Raw genomic sequence first — 27,068 nt, 5'->3', positions numbered from 1 at the left:
ATAATGAATACATTACAATGAACTTTTTGTCATAGCTATTTAAAGCCACCCTAAATCCACTGGCATAAGAATATTTTTAATAAAATAATCGCTAATGAAAATTCTTCATTTTAAATTATATTCCTAAGTATATTATTATATGAGATTAAAATCAGTTAACAACTTTATAAATTTTTTTATAAATGTGTTTCTAATCTAAGTGGGTCACACTGTATATGGGTGAAATATTAAATGAAAAATATCTAATAAACGATGATAACTAGCAAGTAGATTCTGATTTGTAACAATTAGATTGCTGTAACAGATTCTTGTTCAGATTTTATCATAACAATATTAATAAACGGTCTTATAAGCTGGATATTTTAAGACTCTATTAGGGTCCAAATAAATATCTAGTTTTAAATCAAACTTTGGTATATATGTTGTATATAATAAATAAAAAAAAACTATCGTATGCTTAACCTAACGATAAACTATAGAAACTTATTTTGTCGAACAGATTTCGTTGCACCAGTTTCAGTCTTAATTAATGAGATAACCATGAAGCATACACAATGAAAATATACAGACCTTAGATTACATTTAACCAAATTATTAAATATTAGCTGCCGCATCGGACATTGCAGAAATCAAAACAAAAATATATAGATAGCACCTTCAAGTACAGCTTAAAATATATACACTTACTATAATAGACTTATTACTATATTGGCACACATAAGTCACAGAAATGAGTATTGTTAAGGCACATCCGGCAAATTGCACTTGATTTAAATACAAATTGATAAACATGATATTGGTTACAAATATAAATAAAACTATTCACAGTCTATATAGCTATTGGACATAATATAAACAAAGAACACAGTGCATAAGTACTCATTCTTGTTCTAAAATGTTTAAAACATCTCATTCGGCACTGAAATTAAAGAGTGAATGTCGTAAGTCTCTAATTTAAAATAACTAATTGAAAAAATTTAATTATTGTATGTAAACTAAAATTAGATATACCTATTCCTCTTGACTAGTAGCATGGAGATATCCCCCATAATAAATGTCTCTCAAAATGTTTGCAAGAGTATTTCAAATAACAGTATACAATAAACTATACTGTTATTATATGTACATCTTTCAAAGATAATTGTTATTATGAACATTATTTCAGTTAGGAGAGTTCTCTAAAGATTTTTGCATATAGATAGTATTAATTATTAAATATATCTTTAAGATAAATGATAGTACCAATTATTTTAAAATAAATACGGAAGTTGTGAACGCCAAAAATTTGTAATCGACAGAATAAAAAGTAATAAAAATTGATGTAAAATTGAAAAAGTAAATTGATATTTTTATTTAGAAATAAAAGTTTGATAACAATGAAAAATATATTTCTACAATTTTACGAGTGAGAATAAAAAACCATTAAAAATTCAACAAAAACCCATTTACTGTTCAATACTGTGGCGCACCCAGGGGGGGTTTTGGAGGTTAACCCCCCCCCCCCTTAGGGCATATAAAGTAAAAAATATATAAAGAATAGTAAGAAGATGTAACATGTCTTTCACACACAATACAAAAAATCCAAAACGCTAATTGAATAATTAAATTACCACTTTAAAAATGTAGAACACAATAATTATTGTATAAATACACAATAATTAATACACAATAATTAATAATATTTTTCATTATATTTAGATATAGATACCTAATATTAGGCTTATGACAAAAGTAGACAGAACGAGTCTGTTGCGAGTAGCATGCGCCTACAGGACTGTATCTGCGGCGGCCTTGTGGACTATCACGGGTTGTGTTCCTTTTCATGTTTTAGCAGTAGAAAAGAGACATCTCTATGAGAAAACAGAGCATTTAGCAACAGCAATAAAAAAAAAGAAGAAAGGTAAAGATCAATGGAAAGATGGCAAGAAGAGTGGAACAACAAAGAAGATGTTGCCCAGTGGACCAACATGTTGATCCCGAGTCTAAGGGATTGGGTAGTTTGTCTGTTTTATGACGTATCTTCATAGGTTCAGAAAGACAGATACAGATAAATGCCTATACTGCGAATATTCCGACATTGTTACTCACAAAATGCTGGAGTTTAATAGATGTACAGTGGAGAGAAACACAATGTATAAAGAAATAGGTATGAACCCTATGACTGTAAGAGAGATGATCGTGAAAATGGCGGGAAGTAAGGAGGGATGAAATAGTATACACAATTACATCCGAGCAGTCATTAAAAAAGAAAGAAGAAAAAAACCACAAACCGGGCCAACGACAAAGATAAGACCTAATTACTATTTTAATGGGAATAAGTCGCAATTGAAGGTTAAAATAAGTTTATTGACGTTTGAATCTTTGATCTTTGATCTTGCACTGATAACTTGTTTATAGTCCAACCATTAATAGAAAAAAGAATAGCGGTTGGTAGCGAAGTACATCTAGCCTTCATCGACTTAGAAAAGGTGTATGATACAGTTCCAAGACTTAAATTGTGGCAAGCTTTACAACAATTCGACATTAATCCATACCTTTTAGGAATAATCACAGAAGTATACAACGATAACACTACATACCTAAAAATCGGAAATAAACTATCAGAGCCAATAAAAATAACTAAAGGACTAAAACAAGGATGCAGTATGTCACCCTTACTGTTTTATTTATAAATTGAGGCAGCCCTCCAAAATTGGAAAAACCACTGCCAGGGAATAGGAATCCCCATAGGAAATGACGTACTGTTCTCGCTGAACTTTTCTGATGGCCAAGTCGTCCTAGCTCAAGATTCTTATGATCTAGAATTTATGATAAAGCGTCTATACAGAGAATATGTAAAATGGGGGTTACAAGTCAGCATGAAGAAAACAGAATATTTAGTTATCAATTCAGATGCAAGGTTTGAAGTGTTGATAGACGAGGAAGTGGAAATCAAACAAGTGGAAAAATTTAAATATTCAGGTACACTTATTGCTAAGAACGGCTTGGGAGAAACCGAAATTAAACACCGAATTAATCAGGGACATAAAATTGTAGGATGTCTGAACTCCTTATGGTGGAATCGCAACATTTCCAAAAGGAACAAAAAAAGAATATGGCAAACCATGGTTTAATCAATTCTTTGTTATGGTTTTGAAGAATGGACAACTAATGCAGACCTGAAGAGAAGATTGTTGGCAGTTGAAATGGATTATTTGAGAAGAACTGCTTGAACATCAAGGCAGGAAAGGAAGACCAACGAATCTATAAGAAATAACATGAATGCTACAGTAACGGTCATTGGCAGAATAGAAAGAAGAGGTTCAAAATGGTTTGGACAAATTGTCTGACAAATGTTGGTCCCAAAAAATTCACAAGTGGAAGCCCACTGGAAGAAGAAAAAGAGGTAGACCTCGACGCTCATGGAATGAAGGAATTAGAAGAGTAATGGAATCGAGAGGTTTGTTGAAGGAGCATGCCTTAGACCGAGAGGATTGGCGGAGGAGAACGGGAATACGGCGATAGCCGTCTCCAAAATGTATTGTGTTTACAAGTTGGATTAATGTCAAACGTCAATAAACTTATTTTAACCTTCGATTGTAGCTTATTCCCATTAAAATAGTAATTACTTAAAAATGCCACAAGAACATAGCTTCACAATAATAGATAAGATCTAGATAAGAGAAGGGAGTGTTCCAAAAATGTCATCAGCCTTACAGCGGCCACCTCACTTTCGGAGTACGGTGCGTGTGACAGTCAACTGCGCACAAGTAAGAGAGGGTGGTTTTAGTTGGTAGTCAGGATAATAGATACCTGAATCTTTGGCACTGCTATCTTTAGTAATTTAAATTAAACTAAAACCCAAATTTTAGGGACTCAAAATGAAGGTAACATAAAAAAATTTCAAACCCCCTCTCATACAAATTCTGGGTGCGCCACTGGTTCAATAGACCCCTGCGTGTTTGACTTATGCCTAAAAATTAAGTAACTAAATTTCTTTTGGCCAATTACATATAACTCCCCTATATATTCGGTAATTAAAAAGGGTTTTCAATAACACCCGTCTCTTAAACAGATTTTCAAGCATAAATCGTTTATGTCTGGATATTGATATCCCAAGATAGTTCATATCAAGAGATTTTAGCTGCGTTAAATGGAACTAATCTACCCTGCTGGCCTTAATCGGTCCCTGATAGACCAGTTTTATTAAAAAATCTAAAATGTTCGAGATGTCCTCGAAAAATCCCGAAATGTATAGTAATGTCTGGAAAGTCAGAATATGTATAATAAACACAGGCGGTTGACAGTTTAATAACAGTAGCATTTGAGTTTTTAAAGTTGAAAGATGTCACTGCGTTAAAGTATTGTAATATTGTTGGTGTTTTAATCAAGTTATTTCAAATAAGTGTAACAATATTATGTTATCATAAAAGCATATTCTCTTCAATTATAAAAGTTCCAATAGTTTGTGCTGTATGAAGACGAGCATTATTTTAGTTCTTTTCCTTATTATAGTGATTAGACGTTTGTTTTGAAGTGTTTATTAAAACAATGAAGCAATATTTAGATTGGAAAACATATATTCTTAGCAGTGCAAAATTAGAAAAGGCACCAGACAAGGCTGTCGTGAAGCATTGGATGTTTTAAAATGAAAACGTTTTAGAAGCAGACGTAAAACTCTGACTTACTGCCCAAGGTCTACCTATCTAACTTTTGAAGTGGTGGGAAAATTATTGTCTACAAAGCTACAATAAGTAGACTGGAAGTGTATGAAATGTGTTTGTTAAGAAGGATATCTGGATTGATATTATTCATTAAAATATACTACTTTATGTAAAATGTTGCAGGGAATCCAAATCTATATTCAGAATGAAACACAGTAAAATTTCGGAAAAATTGGGAATTTGGCCTTTCAAGTGAATGTTATACCATTTTTATTATCTGATGTAATAGCTGTACTTATTTTTACCCTAAAGTATATACTTTTTAACAACTTTTCCTAATTTTTGAAAGAACAAAATATATATGTGATTTCTTTTTAAGGAAAAAAGGATTTTTCGAAATTTTCGAATTTTCCTTAATAGTAAGGCTACACCCAGCTAACACCAGAATCATGTTTAGCTGACAAGGTTATATTAAAAATGTATTTTCGGATATTTTTTAAGCATCTAGAACCCGCTATCCAAGAAAAAGTAATATAATACGGGAAACAAATTTTTAATTTGGAAAAAATTGAATTACCCATGTACCGCTATTTTGGACTCAGAAAGTTGACATTTGCTAACTCATTATATTTAAAAGTATAGAATACGTCTGTAAAATTTTGAGCCAAATCGAGAGGGGTCGTCTGATCAACTTTTCATAGTTAACGTAGAATTACCCAGAAATATTAGGCCGAGAAACATTTCCTGGCTGTGAAACCTTCGACAATGGTATAATAGCAATTCAGATCTCTTCAGAGCAGCTGCAAATAGAGTACGAATAGCTATAAAGATGACCAACCTCCAAAAGGAGACGGAATTACAAGAAAAAGAAATGCATTTCAATTGGAAAAGCAGCAAGAAATGAAAAACAGTAATTCAACGAAACATTTTAAAAACAAACTAATGCATATACAGCTAATAAAGTACATATATTAAAATCTATGGATATGATCTTTTTAATCTGTAATTTTAAATACTAATTTTAGCCTACGTAGTACCAATCAACTTTCAAAGCTTTCTGTTCAACGTCCACATCAATCTTTTTTTTTTTATTTTGTTCAAACCTAATTTGTATATTATCTTCATTAGCTAATTTAGAGTTTACATTCATTTGTATAAAAATGTAAGTAACATTGTGCTACTTTGAATTTCTTCTACTATAAAATTTTTTTTAAAAATCTAAAAAATCACAATTTTATATACCGCCTCATATTCATTACCAAATACATTCATCTAATAAACAATTTATTTCAAATAACGCAAACACTATTTAAATTCAAACAATAATACATATACTGACATTGGTCAATTTAATAAGAATTTAATTTAAACCATTTGGAATTTTTGTGGTCCCACAAAAAGAAAGGAATTTTATGATCTGTTCAAACAGCAATGGCTAGGCCTAAGGCGTAACCTCCTCTATCTCCGTTTGAACCAAAGGATCTGTCTTTGTTAGATGACGAAGAAAAGTCCATCGGCTGATCTTGGAGTCCAATATTTGCTCCGTATCTTGTAGTGTTTAATATCACTGAGGGATGTTTGATGGTTGAGTAAAGGATTCTCTCTGGATTAGGTGATATTACTGTAGACCTAAAAAATATTAAGTTTTAAATGATGAACTAAACAATTGCAGGATACAAAATTGTTCAAAGATTCAAATAACTCTTTCTTGATCAACCATATTGTGAAGACGAAACAACAGGAAAAACAGACAAAAGAACTGAATACCACATCTCGTTGACTAGCTTTTAAAATGTATAATTTTTGAACAATCTTTGCTTTTAGGAATAAATACCTAAATACCTATGCATCTCTTGCATGAGGACACACAAGTCCCAGCAACAAAAAGAAGATTCAAATCAAACAGCACATAATTGTCAAAGAGAAGCTGCAAACGTGCCCAGATGCGTCACTCAATGGTTCCTATTTAGAGACTTTAAAACACGTAAAGGTACTGGAGATGATGGAGGAGAAAGCCAGAACAAAATTTGCCGAGTTAGAAAACCACCTAAACCGGATCCTATGACTGATATTAAGGTATGATGTGTACCATAGATGGAAGGACAGAATACCCAAACAGCAAACATTAGCAAACAGTCAGATAATCCAGATAATCATATCTAGATAAGAATCCAGAGCAAGGACTTTAGGATACAGATCCATGATAAGTCACTAGAGATAGCGGCAATAGAACGCCTTACGTGTGGGGGACCTTGTACCCAGGACTCCCAAACGACAAGCACTTTGCTGATAAGCTTTGAGAGTCTCTACAGCGCATCAGAGCGCTATCGGTGGAGAAGTGCATAGGGACGGTTTGGAGCATAGGAGCGGTGTGGAGTGATTCCTGATTACAGGAGTTAATCCTCCCTGTTCCAATGAATTGTATCACCCTATTCACCCTTGTCATACTTAAGGGGGTGTGCAGCTGGGTTAAACTATGACTGGTTTGAAAATAATATAAAAACTTAATAAAACTAAATTATAATAATATAATTTTAATGTTTTTATTATTTGTATATATTAAAATCAGGTGGATCGAATAGCAAAATATAATGATCAAAAATTTTGTAAATAATTTAATGAGTACATCTTACCTGTATAGCATAGGAGTCCTTATTACATCGGGTCCTTTGATAACCGAGTCCGAAATCCTCTGAGACAAAGATACAATGACCGGCGTTGGCGAAGATGTAGACATCATTTTGTCTGGAGTTGCTTCCCTGGAATTATGTCTACCTCCATTCATTCTCATGCAAGATGATTCTTCATGCTTGTACAAATATGATTTAAGAGCGAAGGCTTTGCCGCATCTACCGCAAATATGGGGTTTCGTATTGGAATGGGTTTGGATGTGGGCTCGGAGATTAGATTTGTCCGCGAATGCTTTGTTGCAGATTGTACACTTAAATGGTTTCTCGCCTAAAAGCGAAAAGTACATTTTTAAATTGTTTAATACTAAACAATAGACTATTTTTAATAAATATTTTATCATACTAGTTTTTTTAAGGTAAAATTAGTCTGTTAAATCATCAGGATAGCTCCTATCCTACTAAAATTGGAGCAAATGATACCAAACAACAACTTTTTAAAAAAAGACCTTTTCAACTTACCTGTATGTGTTCGAATATGGCCTTGGAGCAACCAAGGTCTCGAAAAACACTTGCCGCAATACTGACATTTGCAACCTTGGTTATGAGTCCTTACGTGCATCGAAAAAGCTGGCATACTGACGTAGATCTTATCACAATGCGGACATCGTCTTGCCTTTTTGTCGGCTGGACTTCGATGTGTTTGACGATGTCTGGCCAAATTGCTGGAGGTACTGTAGCGTTTGCCGCACTCAGAACACTCATGTTCATGATGCTCTGACGATGTAGAAGTAGATGATACCAGGATGTTTTGTGGTGACTCTGAGTTTGACGGTTCCGGTGGCGAAGGTGAAATGGATTGTTGAGGTTTGGAAGAAAGGTCAAATATAGTAGGTTTGGAATCTTCATCAGTCTAAAAATAATTATTTGATATAAATAATAGATACAAAAAATCATGTTTGTTTTAGAATATTTTGAAAACTGTATAGTTTTCTGTAATATCGAAATAAATTAGATTAAAATATAAATACAAAAAACTGCTAACTTTACAATTGTTTGCCACCTACGATATTCAATACTCACCTTAGTTAGGTGTGGTCTTGGTATTCGAGACGACTTGTCGAATAATTTGTGGGTGTATATATAGGACGGCGGCTCCTCTTCAGTACCAGGTGAGGAATTAAGTCTTCTTTGTTCCAGTATTTGACCGGTAGCAACAGCAACTTCTGCTAGTTTGGTCAAATTGTAAAGTTCATCTGGACATTCTGAGCTATTTTCTGTTGATTGCATGTCACTCATTGATTCAGCAGTGCTGACGTTGTGTTCAGGACTATGACCTGCAAAAGAGGTTAACATTGATGAAAATGTGTATGGATAATACGAAACTGAGAGTAAAATTGTTAACTTTGGTTATAAGTATAAATGTTTGCATTTGTACCGAGAAGATTTAAAGAGGTTTACATTGATAGAAATGTTTCTGGATAATACAAAACCGAGGGGAAAATTGTTAACTTTGGTTATATGTGTAAATGTTTGCATATGTACCGAGGAGATTCTCCGTAATGGCCAAGATCTACATCGCAATCTGTAAAAGACAGAAAGCAAGGTGATGCTCAGATTATTGATTGATTAACTTTTATTAACTCTTATTCCTTAGTTCCTCACACCAGAATCTAATACAAAATAAAGCAAATATTAAAGAAACATAATTTGGTTTTTGAACTATATTCGGCACTTGTTTATGCTGAATCACTAAGAGAAGCACTGTTTATCAGTGTTTTATTACTTGTTTTTAAAAAAATGGGTACTCGTTATGTCTCTTTATTGATCTAGAGGGCGCTTCTAATGCCATAAATCTGAATATTTTCCAAAAAAGCATAGTAAATATTGGAATTAACGTTCAAGTATCAGCCAACATTATTGATCTATTCGAAAAAAGACAAGTTTATATCCGAGATTATAAAAATGCATTGTATGGTCCTCGAATTGTCAATAATGATCTACCATAGTGCTTTGTATTGAGTCCTGTTCTTTTTAATATTTATACGGCAAACTTGCATGGATTGTTTGACGACACCATAATTGTTATTAAATACGCTGATATTGAAATTCTCTTTTTCTAGAGATGCTCAGGCGTTAGTTGGGAGTTTTATTCTTAGGTACAATGGAATTGACATATGTGAAAGCTGTCATAACGAATTAACTTGAGCCAGACATAAGTTGAACACAGAATTGCAATGACTAAGGATTTTTAACTTGGAACTAACACAAAGAATGATGAAGTGTTATGTGTGTGTTATGCTATTATATCGAGACATCAAATGAAGACTTACAGTAGAATCTGAATATTCAAGACTTTCGTGAATTCCATTGGCATTCTCGTTTAAAACTTAAACTTTTTTTATCTTTTTAGTAAAAACTTGGGTAATACTAACCTTGTTGTTTATATAATATTACAATTTTTGATTGCTGCAATTTTCACATCAAAATAAGTTACAAAATACATATCAAAACACACAGTAAATCGATGTAAGTGCTTTCTAACAATGTTATACTAAATTTTAGTACAGCCGGCATATTCAAATATATATCTTTCAAGAATTTTTACACTGCGTCGAGAGTTTGAAAAATATGTTGCTATTGAGTTACCAATGAAAGATATGCGTTGAAATTTTGGAATAGCGTCAGAAAACTGATGACGGGAGTAGCGTCATAAAGATTTGTATTGAGGACAGGAAAGGGGGGCTCTACAAGGTGTGATCGGCAAATTGCCAGGATCGCAACAAGTCGTTATTTTGTAAGCATACCGCTTAAATAAAAGTAGAGATGAGAAATGCTGCTGTGTTTTGAAATAATTATTTCTTTGAGTTCTATATTAAAAGAATTAGGATATTAATGTATGTATGATTATAAATTTTTTAATTACAATATACAAAGATTTTAAAAACCAATATTAAAATCTATTGCTTGGAATACAAAAGAAAAATAAATAATACGAGAACAGAAGTTTTTATAAGTACCAGTACAATGTATTTGTATGCAAACTTCGGATTCTTTATAAAATTAATAAGATTGTTAAAAATGACAGTGCTAAATTTTACGCTAGATCCAGACATAGAAATAAAACGTAGAATAGCAACGACTAAAACTACTTTTATGAAAATGAAGTCATTGCTTTGCAATAATCATCTCAGTTTAGAACTAGACAAAGAATGGTTAAGTGTTATGTTTGGTCCGTACTTTTGTGTAGTGCATAAGTGTGAACGCTAAAAGTATCGATCATGAACAAAATTGAACCATTGGAAATGTGGGTTCATAGACGAATGCTGAAGATACCTTGGACAGCAAGGAAAACTAATGAAGAAGTAGTAAGGAGCGTCAACAAAGATAGAAAACTGCTAAAGACCGTTAAACATCGAAAAATGTCTTATCTGGGACATATAGTAAGGGGAAGTCGATATAAAATATTACAACTGATCCTTAAAGGTAAAATAGAGGGCCGTAGAGGTGTAGGAAAAAAACAAGTTTCTTGGTTAAAAAACATTCGTGAATGGACACAGATAACAAATGCAGGACAATTATTCCATATTTCAGAAGATCGAGAAGCCTTCACAGTGGTGATCGCCAACGTCGAATAATTCTCATATGGCACGCGAAGAAGAAACTAAATATTACATGTGATAGTGAAAGACGGATTCATACTTACCTCTACTTTGTGCGGCTATGAGTTGTGATTGGTTCAAAATGTTCCCAAAGTTTATTCGCGTTTATAACCAAAAAAAAACGTTCTGACCTTGCAAAAACAGACAAACTCACTGTAATTCGTAATATTTAGACAATTATTAACAGGAACAGGAAAAAAATAGCCATATAAATGAATCATAATGCAAAATATGACATACAAATTTTTTGGGCTTGCTCAAATTGATGAGCATCTAATGCTCATCCTTAAAAGGCCAAGTATACATTGGGAAGCAACCAGACGTCGAACTCAAAGTCAAGCGTACATTTTTAGATTTAATTTAGTTAGTGGGAACCGTGAGGAAAAACAAAACGTTTTCGCTTTCAATAATTCGACTAATTGTGCATTTATAAAAGAAGAAACTATATGTTTATATGTACCAAAGGAGATAAATTAGTAATCCTGTTATCATCAATGCATATGATAGACGAATTAGAGCAAACGGCCACTGCAAAACCAATTATTATCAGATACTACAATCAAACGAAAGGAGGTGTCCGTGTGAAGGGCAAACTGTTAATGCCAATGACAAAAATAGCTAACAAAATTCAAATAAGACTAGCTTATAGATGTCACGAAACCAGAACTCAAGGCGAACAAAAACGACTACTTTAATAAACGGCGCGTGGCACTTGGGGAGTACCGACAGAAGTGAAAACTTTTTATAGCGATGTAGTACTATGTGGGTAAATGAAATTTTTGAAGTTATACTTCTATACGCGCGCTCCACGTTGGAAATTTGTACGGGAGTGAATCGGTGAAATCATTACACATGTAAGATAATGAGTAAGAGAGAGACAGAAGATATATTTTCTCTCTCTTTCTCTCTCGAGAATAAAAATATTCCTTTTGTATATATATATTTAATATTATATATATATGTATATATATATATATATATATATATATAATATTTATTAATATTATTATTTATGTGATATGTTTTGTATTATTTATAAAATGTTCATAATTATTTAAGACTTTTGTATTTCAAAATAATAATTTCAATAAATCACTGTATGACCGAGAACTGTCAATTTTGAAATACGTTTGTGTCATGTCTAATTGGCAAATATTTTACGTGTTTGGTTCATACGCTGGTGTATGTGAGTTCAAACCCCAATATGAATTTCCTTTTTTATTTTTGAAATAGTTAAAAACCCCACGTTAATTTTATTAAATATATGTAATATACGCAAAAATGCTAAATTTTAAAATAAAATGAAAATTTACAACCTAATCCGAGTTGTTGGTTTTTGAAGTTATACTTCTAGACGCGCGTTCGACTTTGGAAATTTGCACGGGAGTGAATCGGAAATCGGAAATCGGGACTAACAAGCCTCGTTAGACATGTTAAATTATAAATTAAGACTTGTAAATATCTCAAGAAAGTTCAAATGTGTACTTATATATACAACAAACAAGAATTAAATATTGTATTTATCAATGTCAGATAAATTGACAGTTGTATCGCCAAACAATTTTTTTTTATTAATATTGTTATCATGGTAAATTAAACATATGCGTAAGTAAGTTACGTATATTGTCATTTTTAAATACTTATGAATATTTCATTTTAATTAAATTTGTATTAATATTATTGTCATGGTAAATTAAACATATTGGTAAGTTAGTTATGTATACCTATTGTCATTTTTAAATACTGATGAATATTATTTATTTAATATCTTAGCATTTTTAGAATCGAAAACATTTATTTGTTATTATTTCCACTGATTGATTACTTTATTTTTAATTATTAGCGTACTTATTTATATAAAATGGTATATTAAATTAATATTAAGTATATTGTTTTTTTTTTGTAAACAACTGACCTAAATTTGCATTTAATGTACTTCTTGATTAACGGCTATTTTCTTTTCAATAATCTGTGTAATGCAAAACAAAAGGTCAACAGTAGATCTACCTGTCCTAAATCCTGTCTATTCCTTAGCCTTTAAGTCTTTATATTCGCTTTCTATTCTGTTTTTAATTACTTTTTCATATCTTCTTCTTCTGGTTCCTATCCGTTTCGGATGTTGGAAATCATATTGGCAATCATGACCTTGCTCGCTGCGGCTCGAAACAGCTCCGTTGAGGTTTTCTTAAACCATGTTCTTAAATTCCGCAGCCATGATATTCTCCTTCTACCGGGTCCTCGCTTACCTTTGACTTTACCTTGCAATATAGACTGCAGCAGGGAGTAACGGTGCTGATTTCTCATAACGTGTCCCAGATATTGCAATTTTATGCGTTTGATCGTAAACACAATCTCTGGTTCCTTCTTCATTTTTTCTAGAACTTCCTTGTTCGTGATCCTTGCTGTCCATGATATTCTCAGCATTCTTCTATAAAGCCACATCTCAAATGCTTCAAGTTTTTTAATAGTGGTGTCTGTAAGCGTCCATGCCTCCGCCCCATACAACAACACAGAGAAAACATATAGTTTGGCAAAACTTGTATATAGTTTGGTTATACCGTGTTTAAGTAACTCTGCAGGGATGTTACCTGGACCCGGTGCTTTGTTATTTTTTAGAGATCTACATACATCTTCCACTTCTTTTGTTGTTATTCGTATGGGCGAAGTTAAATATGTATATTTTGTGTTTCGTTGCTGTCTTTAAAATCTTCCCTTAGGAGTTTCTCAAAATATTGGTCCCAGTCATCCATTGTTATTGTTGACACTATGTCTCTCTTCTTATCTTATCGTAAAGATTTTAAGACTCTCCAACTTTCTGTGCTTCTTCGTCCTCCTAGATGTGAATTTATCATGTTACACTTTTGTTGCCATGCTTCATTTTTCGTTTGACATATCATTTTTCGTACTTTATCTTGAGACTCCTTGTAGAGTACTTTATCTGTTATATTCTTTGTATTTAAGAATTATTATATATTGGTCTCTTTTTTCTTCTTTATTTCTTGTTCTATTTCTTCGTCAAACCAATATGGAAGTTTTCTTTGATTCTGGATTTGGTATCCAATGGCTTCTGTTGCTGCCTCCTGGAGACACCTTTTTATGTGAGTGTAATGTTCTTCATTATTATTAAATTGTTTATTTTCCAACTTTTGATTTAATCTATTCCAAATGTGATCTTAGCTTTTAATAAGTGATGATCGCTTCCACAGGTAGCTCCTCTCAATACTCTTACATCTTCTACAATCATATTTGTCTTTTGTCGTATGATTGTATAGTCTATGAGTGATTTTAACCCCTTTCGTATTTTGCGTTCATGTGTATTTGTGTATGTTTTTGTGTTGAAAAAATCCATTTGCAATTTTCATTTCATTTTGTTCGCATAATGATATTAGTCTGGTACCATTATCATTTACGTGGTCCTCTCCGAATTGACCTATAACTGCGTTATGAGGTTTATTTTCCAGTTCTGCTGTTTAAGCCTCCCAAGATGATAATTTTTCGAGATGTGCCAACTTTTGCAACCTCAAAATTAAATTTCTCAACAAAAAAAAGTTTTTAATGTTTACTGGTGCGTCATTATTTACTACGTATACACCAAAGATTGTGCATTTGAGCACTCCTTTTTTACAGTATTATATTTATATAACAATAAAACACTGAAAACTTTTTTTTCAAAACTTTCACAAAATTTATTATAAAATCTTATCACCACAGCTGTTTCGGCAGAGTGGCTTTCTCAAGTGAAAGTTTTCAGTGTTTTATTGTTATATAAAATAAATTTCCATCAAGTAACGGTCGAATCCATCACTTATTATATTTGTTATTTATTAGATGATTTAATCGATACTGATGATATTTATCACATTTTTAATTTATGTTAAATAGCATGTTTTGCTCAAAAAAAAAGATCATACAGTAGACAGTGCAGTAGACTAGCGCGAAGCTTCATGCTATGTTTTCTTTATTTTTAAAATTAAACAACGTAACTTTATTATTTATTTTATGATTTATACTTTAAACAAATTATATTAAAATATGACAATAAATTATTATGTTTGCTCTTAACGCCACCTATTAACTTATAAACAAAGCATACGTTGTTTACTTCTGACAGAACTGTCAAATTCAGAAGAGGTATTAAATTAATAATAAAATAAAAATAAATATCATTTGATAGCAAATTTAATCATTAAATAAACTAAATAAAATGTTTAAAAATAATAATTGTATGTATATAAAATTATTTTTGAACAAAAGGTGTCAACAATTTGAACAAATGAATCAATATTGTTATTAAATGAATGACATTTATGACTTTTAAATTTTGAAAATCGTTACGAAACGAATCTTACATTGATATTCTTTTAATTTTTTACTTCTCATTTAATATCTATATTTTATTAATTATTTTGTATGCAGTTTTTAATTTAAACCGACTTAAAATAAATATATGATGAATAGAAACGAATTGATCGAGACCATTGAATCGATATGAAGAACCGCTATTTTGTGAAGCCTTCTCCTCATGGCGCTAGTTTCGTGACGTTCCTCTCAGCATTTTACTATAAAGAAAAAAGTAATACAACGGCAGCATAGAAGCTTCGCTTTAAAATATCTCCTACAAATACCGAATCTCCAGAACTATAAATTAACAGCTTTCCCCTGTCGATTTTTCTGCTACATACCGTGTTGTGCTCTAGTTTCTTTTAGTTGGCAGACTGTTGTTTGCTTTTCCTGATAATCTACATGTGGTCAATAAAAGTAGTAAGGTCTGTGCTATCGATGCCAAATTTTAGAATATGAGAACAAATTTAGACGGCTATAATGTAAATTGTTTTCGAAAACTTAAACAAGGTTCGTTAGAACTACTTGTAAATCTGAGAGTGGAAAAATACAATGAGTCATTCGTAATAACGTTCAAAGAATAAATAATAGCTTCCTGGTCTGGACTGTGTTATATAGGTCAAATATCAAACATTGTCAGATTTTCTTTGTGACTATGATTACTAAATATTTATAGAACAAGACGTGTGCTCTTATAAGTGTTTAAGGAGTGCTTTAATTTAAACGGAAGTAAAATTATTAAAAATTCTTTTAACCTAAAGGGAAACAAAATTTTAAATGACAGCTATTCAGGTATTTAATTTTTTTTATATATATATAATACGATATTAAAAGAAATTTTTTAAAAAAAGTTATAAACCTATATTAGACCTTTGGAGTTAATTTGACTGTCATATTTTCTTCTTCTAATCTTAATTCTTCTTGTATTGATGTTCTTACAAACCCCAAAATCGTCTTCAAATATAAAATGAATTTGAATTGTCAGAATATATATCTACTCTGCTAACATAGTTTTCAGCTTTATTTAGAAGGTAGAGATCTTTTTTGAGATCTCTTTGTCAACCATTTTCCATCCACTCCTGAATGTAGGTCTCTCCCAATTGCTTCCATCTTTCTCTATCTTGCGCCAATCTAATCCACTGTTTGCCTGCTACTGTTCTTATGTCATCTACCCATCTTTTTTGAGGTCTTCCCGTGCTTCTTGTTGTCGTCCTTGGTCTCCATTCTAGAATTCTCCGTGTCCACCTGTTGTCATTATATCGGGCTACGTGACCTGCCCAGCGCCATTTCATTTTTGCAATTTCTTCCACAATATCCCTAATCTTCGTTCTACGTCTTATCTCGGTGTTTCTAATCTTGTCTCTTAGTGATATTCCAAGCATGATTCGTTCCATTGCTCTTTGCGTTGTTTCTAATTTTTTAGCAGATTTTTTGGTAAGGGTTTGGTCTCCAAGCCGTAAGTACAAACTGGTAGTATGCATGTGTTATACACCTTTTTCTTTAAGTTTACAGGAATGGAGGTGTTTTTCAAGATATATGCTAATTTGCCGAAAGCGCTCCATGCCAGTTGTGTTCTTCTTTTAATTTCAGCATCTTGATTTGGTTTTCCTAGTTTGATAACATGACCTAGATATACATAATACATTTTCAACATTTTCTATGGTATGATTTTGTATTGTTATATTTGTCTGGTCTCGGCTCAGTATTTTTGTTTTGCTGTAGTTCATTTTTAAGCCTACCGCTCCTGAAACTGCATTTAATTGTTGTAACATATCATTTAGTTCTTGGATATTATCGGCTATAAAAACTATGTCATCTGCGAATCGCAAGTGGTTTAAGTATGATCCGTCGACGTTAATACCCTTATTGTTCCATTCTAGTTTCTTAAAAATGTCTTCTAGGGCAAGGGTAAATAGTTTGGGAGAGATGGTGTCTCCTTGTCTTACTCCCCGTTGTAGTCTTATGGGATTAGTTTTTGTGCTTTCGTCCAGCTTTATCTGCATGGTGGCATTTTCATATATGTTTTTAATTATATTAGTGTATCTTGAATCTATACGTGCATTTTCTAGAGATTCAAGCACTGCCCATAATTCGATGGAATCGAATGCTTTATGGAAATCGACGAACGCCATATGAATTGGAACATTATACTCGGTGCATTTTTCTATCAGTGTTCTTACGGTGTGCAAGTGGTCTATGGTACTAAAATGTTTTCTGAATCCAGCCTGCTCGATAGGTTGATAGAAATCAAGCTTATGTGTTAGGCGGTTGGTTATGATTTTAGTTAGTAATTTATACAGATGTGAGAGCAAGGATATTGGTCGGTAATTCTCGATGTTTGCTTTGTCTCCTTTCTTGAATAGTAAAATGACTTCGGAGTTGTACCATTCTTGAGGAATCTTTCCTTCATCAATTACTTTATTAAATAAAATATTTAATACCTTTTTTAATAATACATTTTTCTTCCACCGATTTTCAACATTTCGACTGTAATTTTATCCTCTCCCGGACATTTGAGATAGAGATCTTTTTTGAGATAGAGATCTAATTCTAAACGGATTTTTTTTGAAAGATTATATTTAACGCTAACAGAAAATGCACGGATAAGCATTGGTTGAAAATTTATTATTAAATACAAGTTAGACAAAAAGTAGGGTAGAATAGAATTTTTATAAACAATTAAACTATCCCCAAAACGAATTGGCCAATCGGAACTTAAGAAGTCACATTCGATTTTTAATTAAAAGAGCTACAATATAGTGCCTTTTGCATAACAAAATAATTTTTTACAAAAGGTATTTTAAAAATTTAAAATGGCGCAAAAATTACATTGTTTGACTTTCAATCGTTAATTTTGCATAAACTATAGGGTCAAATTTAATTCAGCGAAGTTCAAATTGAAGCTTTTTTATGTACTTTCAATGCTAAGTCAATTACACTATTTCCAGCTTTGCTACTGTGAATAGTACTAGCTACTAAAAACAGAAAGAATTGGTGTTTATAAAGGCAAATAAGAGAAATAATATCTTAGTATAAATATAACTCATAGACTAAATAGAGCCTTACATGAAGAAAAAACCGAATCTTTTCAGTTTTATAATTCGCACCTCTCACATGAAGACCACTACATATGGAAAGCTACAAAAAAATTTAAACGACCGACAATAACAAATTCACCATAAAGAAACAGATATGACCTGGGTTCGCAGAAAACGCAGAAAAAACAATAGTATTCATAGAGCATCTTGCAACGGTATTCTCAGCACCAGATACTAATAACGATAAGGATGATAATACAAGAATGTACCTCGAAACCCTATGACAATTATCTCTTTCTCTGACAGTATTTACTTTGACAGAGGTTCGACAACAAATAACAATGCTAAATCGTAAGAAAGCTCCTGGCTATGATATAATAACAAGAGAAATACTTCAGAAGCTACCGAGAAAAGCAGTGGTATTATTAACTATAATATACAACAGCATGCTACGTCTTCGCTACTTTCCAATACAATGGAAATTTGCTCAATTTACTATGATTCCAAAACCTGGTAAGCCTGCAACGCAAGAAAATTTATATAAATCTACTCCCAATAATGTCGGAAGTATTAGAAAGACTTAAAATTAGAGAAAAGAAAGTATTAGAAAGTACTATTACATAAAATCGAGCAAGTTGTTCCCATAAACGTAATTATACCACAACACCAATCCGAATTTAGACGTGAATACTCAACTTTCCAACAATGCCACAGAATGGTAAATATAATTAAAACAACTTTCGAAGAGAAATACTAAATTCATAAAAACCTAGCATAGCACTGTGGTATCTTAAATATTTTTTTCCTAGATCCACTAGTTTTAATCGTAAGCCAGCAAATTCGCTCCCCTTAAGGGTAGTTTGGTGGTAAAAAATTATTAGAGTGGTAATAAATTAGTGAAAACTGGGTGAAAAAATATTAGGTAGGTTAAATTGGATTCCGCTCATTTGTCCCCGCTAGCGGGTCCTGCTTGCTCTGCCCATGGACTTCTCGTTCAACCTTTGACTAGTTCTTTCACCATAATTTTAAGTCAAATTTGGTGCATACTCCATTATTTTTAAATTTTTCATTATTTTTACTGTACAGATATTTATTTCTTATTCCACAACATTCTAATAAATTCAATTATATCCAAAATACTTGAAAATTTCAAAATATAATAAGATATAATTAATAAAAAAAGTAAAACCACTTAAAATGTAACAAAATATTAATAAACAAAAACTGAAGGTATTATTTTACAAGGAAAAAAATGATCTACCTATATTTTTTTATAGAGTGGATCAGCAAAATTTAAAGGCAATATGATCTAAGTCTATTAATACTCGAGAATTCTAGAAACAATATAAAAATAAAAGAAAAATAATGTTTTAATAAATTATTACTTAGGTACCAAGCAATAAAACACTGAAAACTTTTGTTTTCAACACTTCCACAAATTTTAGTATAGATCTATCAAGATTTACAGCTGTATTGGCAGAGTGCCTTTCTCAAGTGATGATCGAATCCATCACGTAATAAACTATTACTTAGTATAAAATTATAAAAAATATAAATGTTTATAATTTCTATTACGCCTTAAAAAAGTAAAAAAAACTCAGTGCTATATTAAAAAAAAATGCAACATAACACCTGAAACTAAAAACAATATAGATTATCTTCTTGTTATTGTTTTTGGAAAGAAAAGGTACTGCTAGAACGAAAGTAGTAGTAGTTATTGGAAGCATTCATAAGTTACCAATAATATTTCCAGAAAGAGAGTAGCTTTGAGTTAAATTCCAAAAAGATATTTTGAACAACTATAAAAGATATTGAAATATCAAAGTAATTCTTCCTGGTAAGATAAAATAATAAATTGCCGAATTTCTGTAAATGAATAATTAAACTATCTAAATTAAGTTATTTAGTTGATGGTTACCAAAAAACGATAAACTGAGTATCAAGGACCGACATAACTTTTAAACGTAAATTGTAAGTCAATAAAACACTGAAAACTTTGTTTTCAAAACTTCCACAAAAGTTATTATACAATTTTCTCACTACAGCTGTTTCGGCAGAGTGCTTTTCTCAAGTGATCTATTTTTGGTATGCGTTTACACTTTATAGTCTTTAACGAAATAGGTTAAGGATTTAAGAATTGTTTGTCTCAAGTTGTTCATTCAAAATTTTGTCTGTGTTTTTAATTTGTTAATTTCCATAGATTCTACTAAATATAGCTTAAGGCCTTTTATTGGATGTGAAGAATTTAAAATTCATCGTTAAAAGAATGATTATGATCTAGAAGGTGAAATGCGTAGGTAGAATCTGTTTTTCTATTATTGAAAGCCCTTTTATGTTGTGCTATACGTTTGCTAAAAGTTCTACCAGTTTACCCGATGTAAGTTTTTGGATAGTAGCCCCATTTAAGTTTGTATACACTACTGTGTAGGTGCTTATTATTTTGGCTCTTGTTGTTTTTAATATATTTGCCTAAGTTTCTTTTATATGTGTTTGGCTATTTTTGTTGATATTTTGCCTTAATATGTAATCGAGCAGAATTTACTGGGTTTTTTCTCTGGTGGAGGAAATACTACTTTCAGGGCTTTCTTATGTAATTTTTGATTTAAAATTTTATTAATTGTTTGTTCGTTGTATCCATTGTTTACTGCTATTTGCTTAATGATATTTAATTCTGTCTCAAAGTTGAATTTTGAGATCGGAATTTCTGTTAATCTATGTAACATGCTATGATACGATGCCAGTTTTGGTGTGTAGGATAGGATGATGAATTGTGTATAGTCGTGTCAGTATGGGAAGGTTTATGAAATACGGAGAACTCATGTTTGTTTTTAAGTCTGATAATTTTTAATTATAAAAAATTTATGAATTGATTTTGTTCTGTTTCTATTGTAAATTCAATATGACTATGGAGTGAATTAATATACGATAAAAATTGGCCAAGTTGCCTGATAGTTCCTGGAAAACATACCAGTACATCGTCTACGTATCTCCATCAATATAAAAACTGTTTGAATACGGGATGTTTGGAAATCTTTGTGTCTAGATGATCCATAAAAATATCTGATAGCAATGGGCTTAGAGGATGATCCATTCTAAGTTCTGCACTGTTATTTGTATATATTTGATTATTAAATTTAAAGTAGTCCTGGTTTATGCAAATTTCAAGATGTAAAATTTCAGATGTAATAATTGGTTTTGTAATATTATAGTTTTTAAACATTAAATCCAAAGGAAGGGACAAACAGGTCTCCCCTCCTTAACCTATTTCATTAAAGACTATAATGTGTAAACACATACCAAAAATAGATCACTTGAGAAAGGCACTCTGCCGAAACAGCTGTTTGTAAACCAAATCGACCATGTGATGGTTGACGCAAGACACTTCAGCGACGTGATAGACGTACGTGCAAGACGCGGGGCGAACATAGACACGGACCATTACCTACTACAAGCTAAACTAAGAGCTATAATCTCCAATGCAAAGAAAGAAAAAGGAGTTAAAGAGGAAAGGTTTAAAGTAGAAGCGTTGAAGAACCCTGAGACAGCTAAGAGATTCAAGGAAAGTCTCGAAAGCTAGCTGGAAGCCTGCACGGATGTTAACAACTATTGGATGCAGTGTACAGCGGTATTGGAAGAAGAGGCAACTGAAGTTATCGGAAAGCAATAACGTAAAAAATTAAGGTCAGACTAGTACGATGAGAAATGCGCACAAGCAACGCAAAGAAAAAATCAGGCATATAGAAGACTCCAAGGACGAAGAACGAGACAAACAGAGGAAGAGTATAGGCAGCTGAGACGAGAAGAAAAACGTATCCTTTAAAAAGAGAATATAGAGAGCCAATTAAAAGAACTAGAGAATTATAAGGCACAAGCAGAAATGCAAAAGTTCTACAAGAGGATTAACCAAAACAGAAAAGAATTCAAACCTAAATTATCAATCGTTAGAAATAGAACAGGGGAGATCATTGGTAATCAGGACGGGATAATAGAAAGAAAACTTCGAGGAAAGGCTAAATATAAGAGGTGAGACAGGGCTCCACGAATCAGAAATCTAACTCGAGGACATTGACGACGAAAGAGAGAAAGATAACATCCCAACAGAGGTAGAAGTCATCCAAGCTATACAAAAATTGAAAGAAAACAAAGCTCCTGGGGCAGATGGCATTCCTTCAGAAGTTTTAAAGCATGGCAAAAAAACCTAACATGCTGTATATGTAGACTGGTAGAACTGATCTGGAAGCAAATAAAGTTGCCGAAGACTGAAATGTAGGTATAATTGTACCTATCCACAAGAAAGGAGATCAAACAGTATGTGACAACTACAGAGGAATAACCCTCCTAAATGTAACATACAAAATATTGGCATATATTCTTTACGACCGACTATCGGAATATTGTGAAGACATAATAGGGAAATATCAGTGTGGGTTTCGTAAAGAGAGATCAACGATCGATCAAATATTCCTTCTAAGGCAAGCTCTGGAAAAAACATATGAGTATGGCACTGATACTCATCACCTGTTTGTTGATTTTAGATGCGCCTATGATAGTGTTGAAAGAAACGCACTGTACAGTGTGTACAGGGCCATGATAGAATTCAGCATACTAGTACACTTAGTAAAATTGGTGAAAGCGACCCTCTCAACAGTCGAGTGTAAAGTTAGAGTGCAGAACGGAGTTTCCAGAACGTTCCAGTTTTAGATAGGACTTAGACAAGGAGACAGCCTATCATGCCTTCTATTCAATATTACATCGACATTATTGCAAGAAGAAAGGCGGACATGGTCGAATCATTCAAGGTTCTTGAAACAGCAACAAAAAGAATGGGACTAGAGGTTAACACTAGTGAAACGAAGTATATGAAAATATCAAATTATATACAAGCAGCACAACTCGAAGAACTAACAATCGGAACATATACTTGCGAAGGAGTAAGAGAGTTTATATACCTAGGCTCCAAATTAATCAGAATAATGCAGTAAGTGCAGAAATTAATAGACGGATATATCTGGCAAATAGAGCCTATTATAGATTAAAAAATTTTTTAACAACAAGCCTAGTCACAAAAAGAACGAAACTAGTGATATACAGAACTCTTATCAAGCCCATCCTCACCTACGCGTTGGAAACATGGACGATGACAAAGAGCGATGAAGAACGTTTGAGATGCTTTGAACGTAAAATCCTCCGGCATATCTATGGAGGAGTACAGGAGGGCAGATTATGGCGTAGACGCTATAATTTTGAACTTTACCGCCTGTATGACAAACCTGATATTATTAGGTCCATCAAAATATACCGGCTGCGGTTATTAGGTCACATAGAGAGAATGAATGAGATGGAGCCGCCAAAACATATTTATAACCAAAGAATAGATGGAGTGAGAAGGACAGGCAGACCCAGAGCACGATTTAAGGATCAGGTGAAGGAAGACTTGAGAATGTTGGGAGTACGAAACTGGAAAGCCAAGGCGAAGAATACAAGAGAATGGAGACTTATCCTTGAGCAGGCCAAGACCCACCATGGGTTGTGGAGCCAATGATGATGAATAAATTTTGTGGAAGTTTTGAAAACAAAGTTTTTAGTATTTTATTGATATATCCATCACTTATGTAAATTATAAGATTAAATACAAACGTTTTAAGACTTTAAAAATTTCTCTTAAAAACAAAAAATCGTAAAAATATAAGGAAAAGACTGGTTGATCTCTAATCTAAAAAGGATTTTCCATATATCAATAGGAATGTTTAAGAGTTATCACAGAGCGAGATACACGTACTGAGCAAGAACAATACGATTTACTACAGCGAATTACATACATTTTTAATATAATTTAAATTAGCTGTTATTATTAAACTTATTTAGTAAACCATGCTTTGAAATTTAAAAATGAAAGTTGTTACAAAATAATGTGTTAAATTTTTAAAGACGTGTGACAAGAAACACAGAGTAATAATTAAAAATTAAAATCTGATAACAATTATATAAAAAAAAACAAAAACCAAAGATGTCAAAATAATATATACCACAGTCTGAAAAAATGAAAAATATAGTTTTTTGTCTATAAACAGTTTATTATACATTCTAAAGAAAAATGTTTTAAATAAAAGGTGTATAATATAAAAAGTTCTTTATGTTAGAGTTTTTAAAATAAAATACATAAACAATTGACCGAGATAATTATAAAAAACACTTATTTTTGTAGTAATATATTATAAATGGTAATAATGTTGTGTTTTGCATTAACACATGTAACATAACTACTTAAAATTGTGGCAGTTGAAATGAATTATTAAACTATCCGAAATTTCAATCAGATCGACCAAATAGTTTATAAGGTATTTAATTTGTTTATCCTAAAGAGTGATTATTTAACAACTGTGCTTACCAAAACAGTCTCTCTAGAGGTATTTTAAAAAATAATAATAGATTCTTTAAGGTTTCATTTATAGGGTATTTAAAAAAGAACTTTTAAATTTGTTATTAAAAACAGTTTGAAAAAGACTGAGTTTTTAGCTTCTAAACATTTATATTAACTTTGAAATTTTTTTATGCCACACGGTTGTGAGTAGGCTCAATAAAAAGCTGGTGAAAAAGCACACTTTCAAAAAAAAAAACAAAAAAAAAGAAACAAGTTGAGATATTGCAGCGGACAGTTCTCTCCTCCAGTTTTTAGTGGCAATATTTGACGAGTACTATCTATTTAGCGGGTTATACCTTTTTACTCCTTCTCGGTATATGCGATCTATAAAATGGACCATAAAATTTAGATCTTCGTTTTTAATCTGTTCAATTTTCAGCTCTTAATGTTAATACAGAATGGAAATATAGTTTTAAGAAAAATAAATGCAATCCGGTTTTATATTGGTCATAGTAGGTTCTGGTTTTTTTTAACAAATGCATTATTTCACCAGCTTTTCATTGAACCTACATTGCCCTACATACTGAATACATAAGCTAAAGCACACTTTAATAACTCATTAACTACCACAACTTTAAGTACTTATATTACATGCTGTTATACAAAAAACAAAGTTATTAACATTTATTAATTACTGTAAAATTAAGGGTTTTTTAATCAACTATCTTGGTGAATTTTTTATGTATTTTAATTTAGAAGCTCTCAAATTAAAGAACATTTTAAGATCTATAATTTTTAGTTAGAACCTTTTTTCTCTAAACTGCATAAGAAGCGTGTTATAGGTAAAAAAATGACGTTCTTACCTAAATTAGGATTGTTTAAAACAAAAACAAAGCAAAATCATCTGTATATATTTAAATATAAACTACCCCTTATAAAAAATTCGGTAGGATTGATAGTAAAACAAAAACACTAGGAGAGCAAGTAAATATTCAACACAAATTTAATACCGTCAATAACGACAGTATATCCAAGTATATTAAACGAACAGCATTACCAGTCAATCTAAGAAAACAGAAATTCTTTATAAAAGGAAATAGAAAGTAACTTAACGGTGATAAATCAACAAAGAAAAAAGAATATATCTGAAAATTTTGTGCAGAAATTTTGGAGTTTTAAAAAAGAAGCGATGTATGGAAAACAAACCAATCCTAAAAAATAAATTATTTATCAACCCTATGATAGCTTAAGTAGCCAATATAGCAAAATTAACATGGTTGAGATATGTAGAAGAGATAAATAAGAAAAGGTACCGATAATAATAAAAATAGAAATGGATAATAAAAAAAGATTGAACCAAGAAAAAATGGTTATATGAACCAAAAAAGGACCTTAAAGGTAAAAGTGTTTAAAATTAAAAAGAAAAAACTAAGGCGAGTAACGAAGATAGTTTGTCAAGATGTGAGCCTTAATATAATATGTTTATATATGAAAGCACGATCTACAAATCTGGAATATATCATACAACTTTTAATATTTTTATTAAATTTTAATATAGATATTTTGCACTTCGATTTCATATACATTATTTAAACAGTAGCCCAAATTCAATATTCAAATCGTTACACGTCAGATATCATATTATACTTTCTGTCAGGTATTATACTTTCTGTCAAAATTGGCAATTTTGCTAAAAATAGTTTAGATATTTTATAAAAGTTTTTATACAAAGCAAATTATTACAAGAAAAAATGTAATACATATTTACGAATATAACAACAACAATATAAGTTTAATCAATTAAAAAAATTTTAAAGTAAATACAAATAACGTAGACTTAAGAAAAACTACTGCGCATTTTAATCTTACCTTTATGGTGTTCTTCCTCAAAATTGTACCTGCGATGAGTCATCAGAAACGCGCGCGGCATAGTTGTAGTTTTTCACTTTATATTTAAAGCAGTTGCAGAAAATGTTCAAAACACTAAACTTAACAATACTTTTGATAATACACCTTGTTCCCTCAACAGGTAGTCCTCAAAAATTTTGACAATTTTGAATTGTCATCTGACACGCGCACTCTAATAGTGACTTAAGGTTTTTGAGTGTTTTCGTTAGTGGTTAAGGACTTACTGACTCTAAGTGAACCAAGTAGCTATTCTATATTTACTCACATTGACGCGTGCCAAGATTTCAGGTAGTAGGGTAGGGATAACGCTGAAAGTCTGAAAGTCTCCCGGTTGCAGGAGCGCTAGCGCTCCTACCGCATGAGAGCAGTTGCTGTTGCTTTGACACGAGCCATAGGGAATTTTATTGCGGCTTTGCAGGAGTTGGAATTTTATAGATATTTTTATGCTAAGAGCTTTATGTATACAATGTGATATAAAAAATATTATA

General features: G+C 31.8%; 1 protein-coding gene across 1 annotated transcript; it reads right to left on the bottom strand.

The window, feature by feature from the left end:
• Nucleotides 1-112: 112 nt before the first annotated feature.
• Nucleotides 113-26,813, bottom strand: LOC140445693 (uncharacterized). The gene is made up of 5 exons (XM_072537951.1): nt 26,542-26,813; nt 8,354-8,607; nt 7,793-8,183; nt 7,277-7,601; nt 113-6,272 (listed from the first exon to the last, which is right to left on the bottom strand). Exons 1-5 carry the CDS (start codon nt 26,600-26,602, stop codon nt 6,065-6,067), a joined length of 1,239 nt encoding a protein of 412 aa, XP_072394052.1. The 5' UTR covers nt 26,603-26,813; the 3' UTR covers nt 113-6,064.
• Between the last annotated feature and the right edge of the window lie 255 nt (nt 26,814-27,068).

The sequence above is a fragment of the Diabrotica undecimpunctata genome, chromosome 7 (assembly GCF_040954645.1).
Source record: "Diabrotica undecimpunctata isolate CICGRU chromosome 7, icDiaUnde3, whole genome shotgun sequence".
Classification (NCBI taxonomy): Eukaryota; Metazoa; Arthropoda; class Insecta; order Coleoptera; family Chrysomelidae; genus Diabrotica; species Diabrotica undecimpunctata.
Note: the sequence above shows the minus strand (reverse complement) of the source record. Positions and strands in the feature narration are given on the sequence as shown.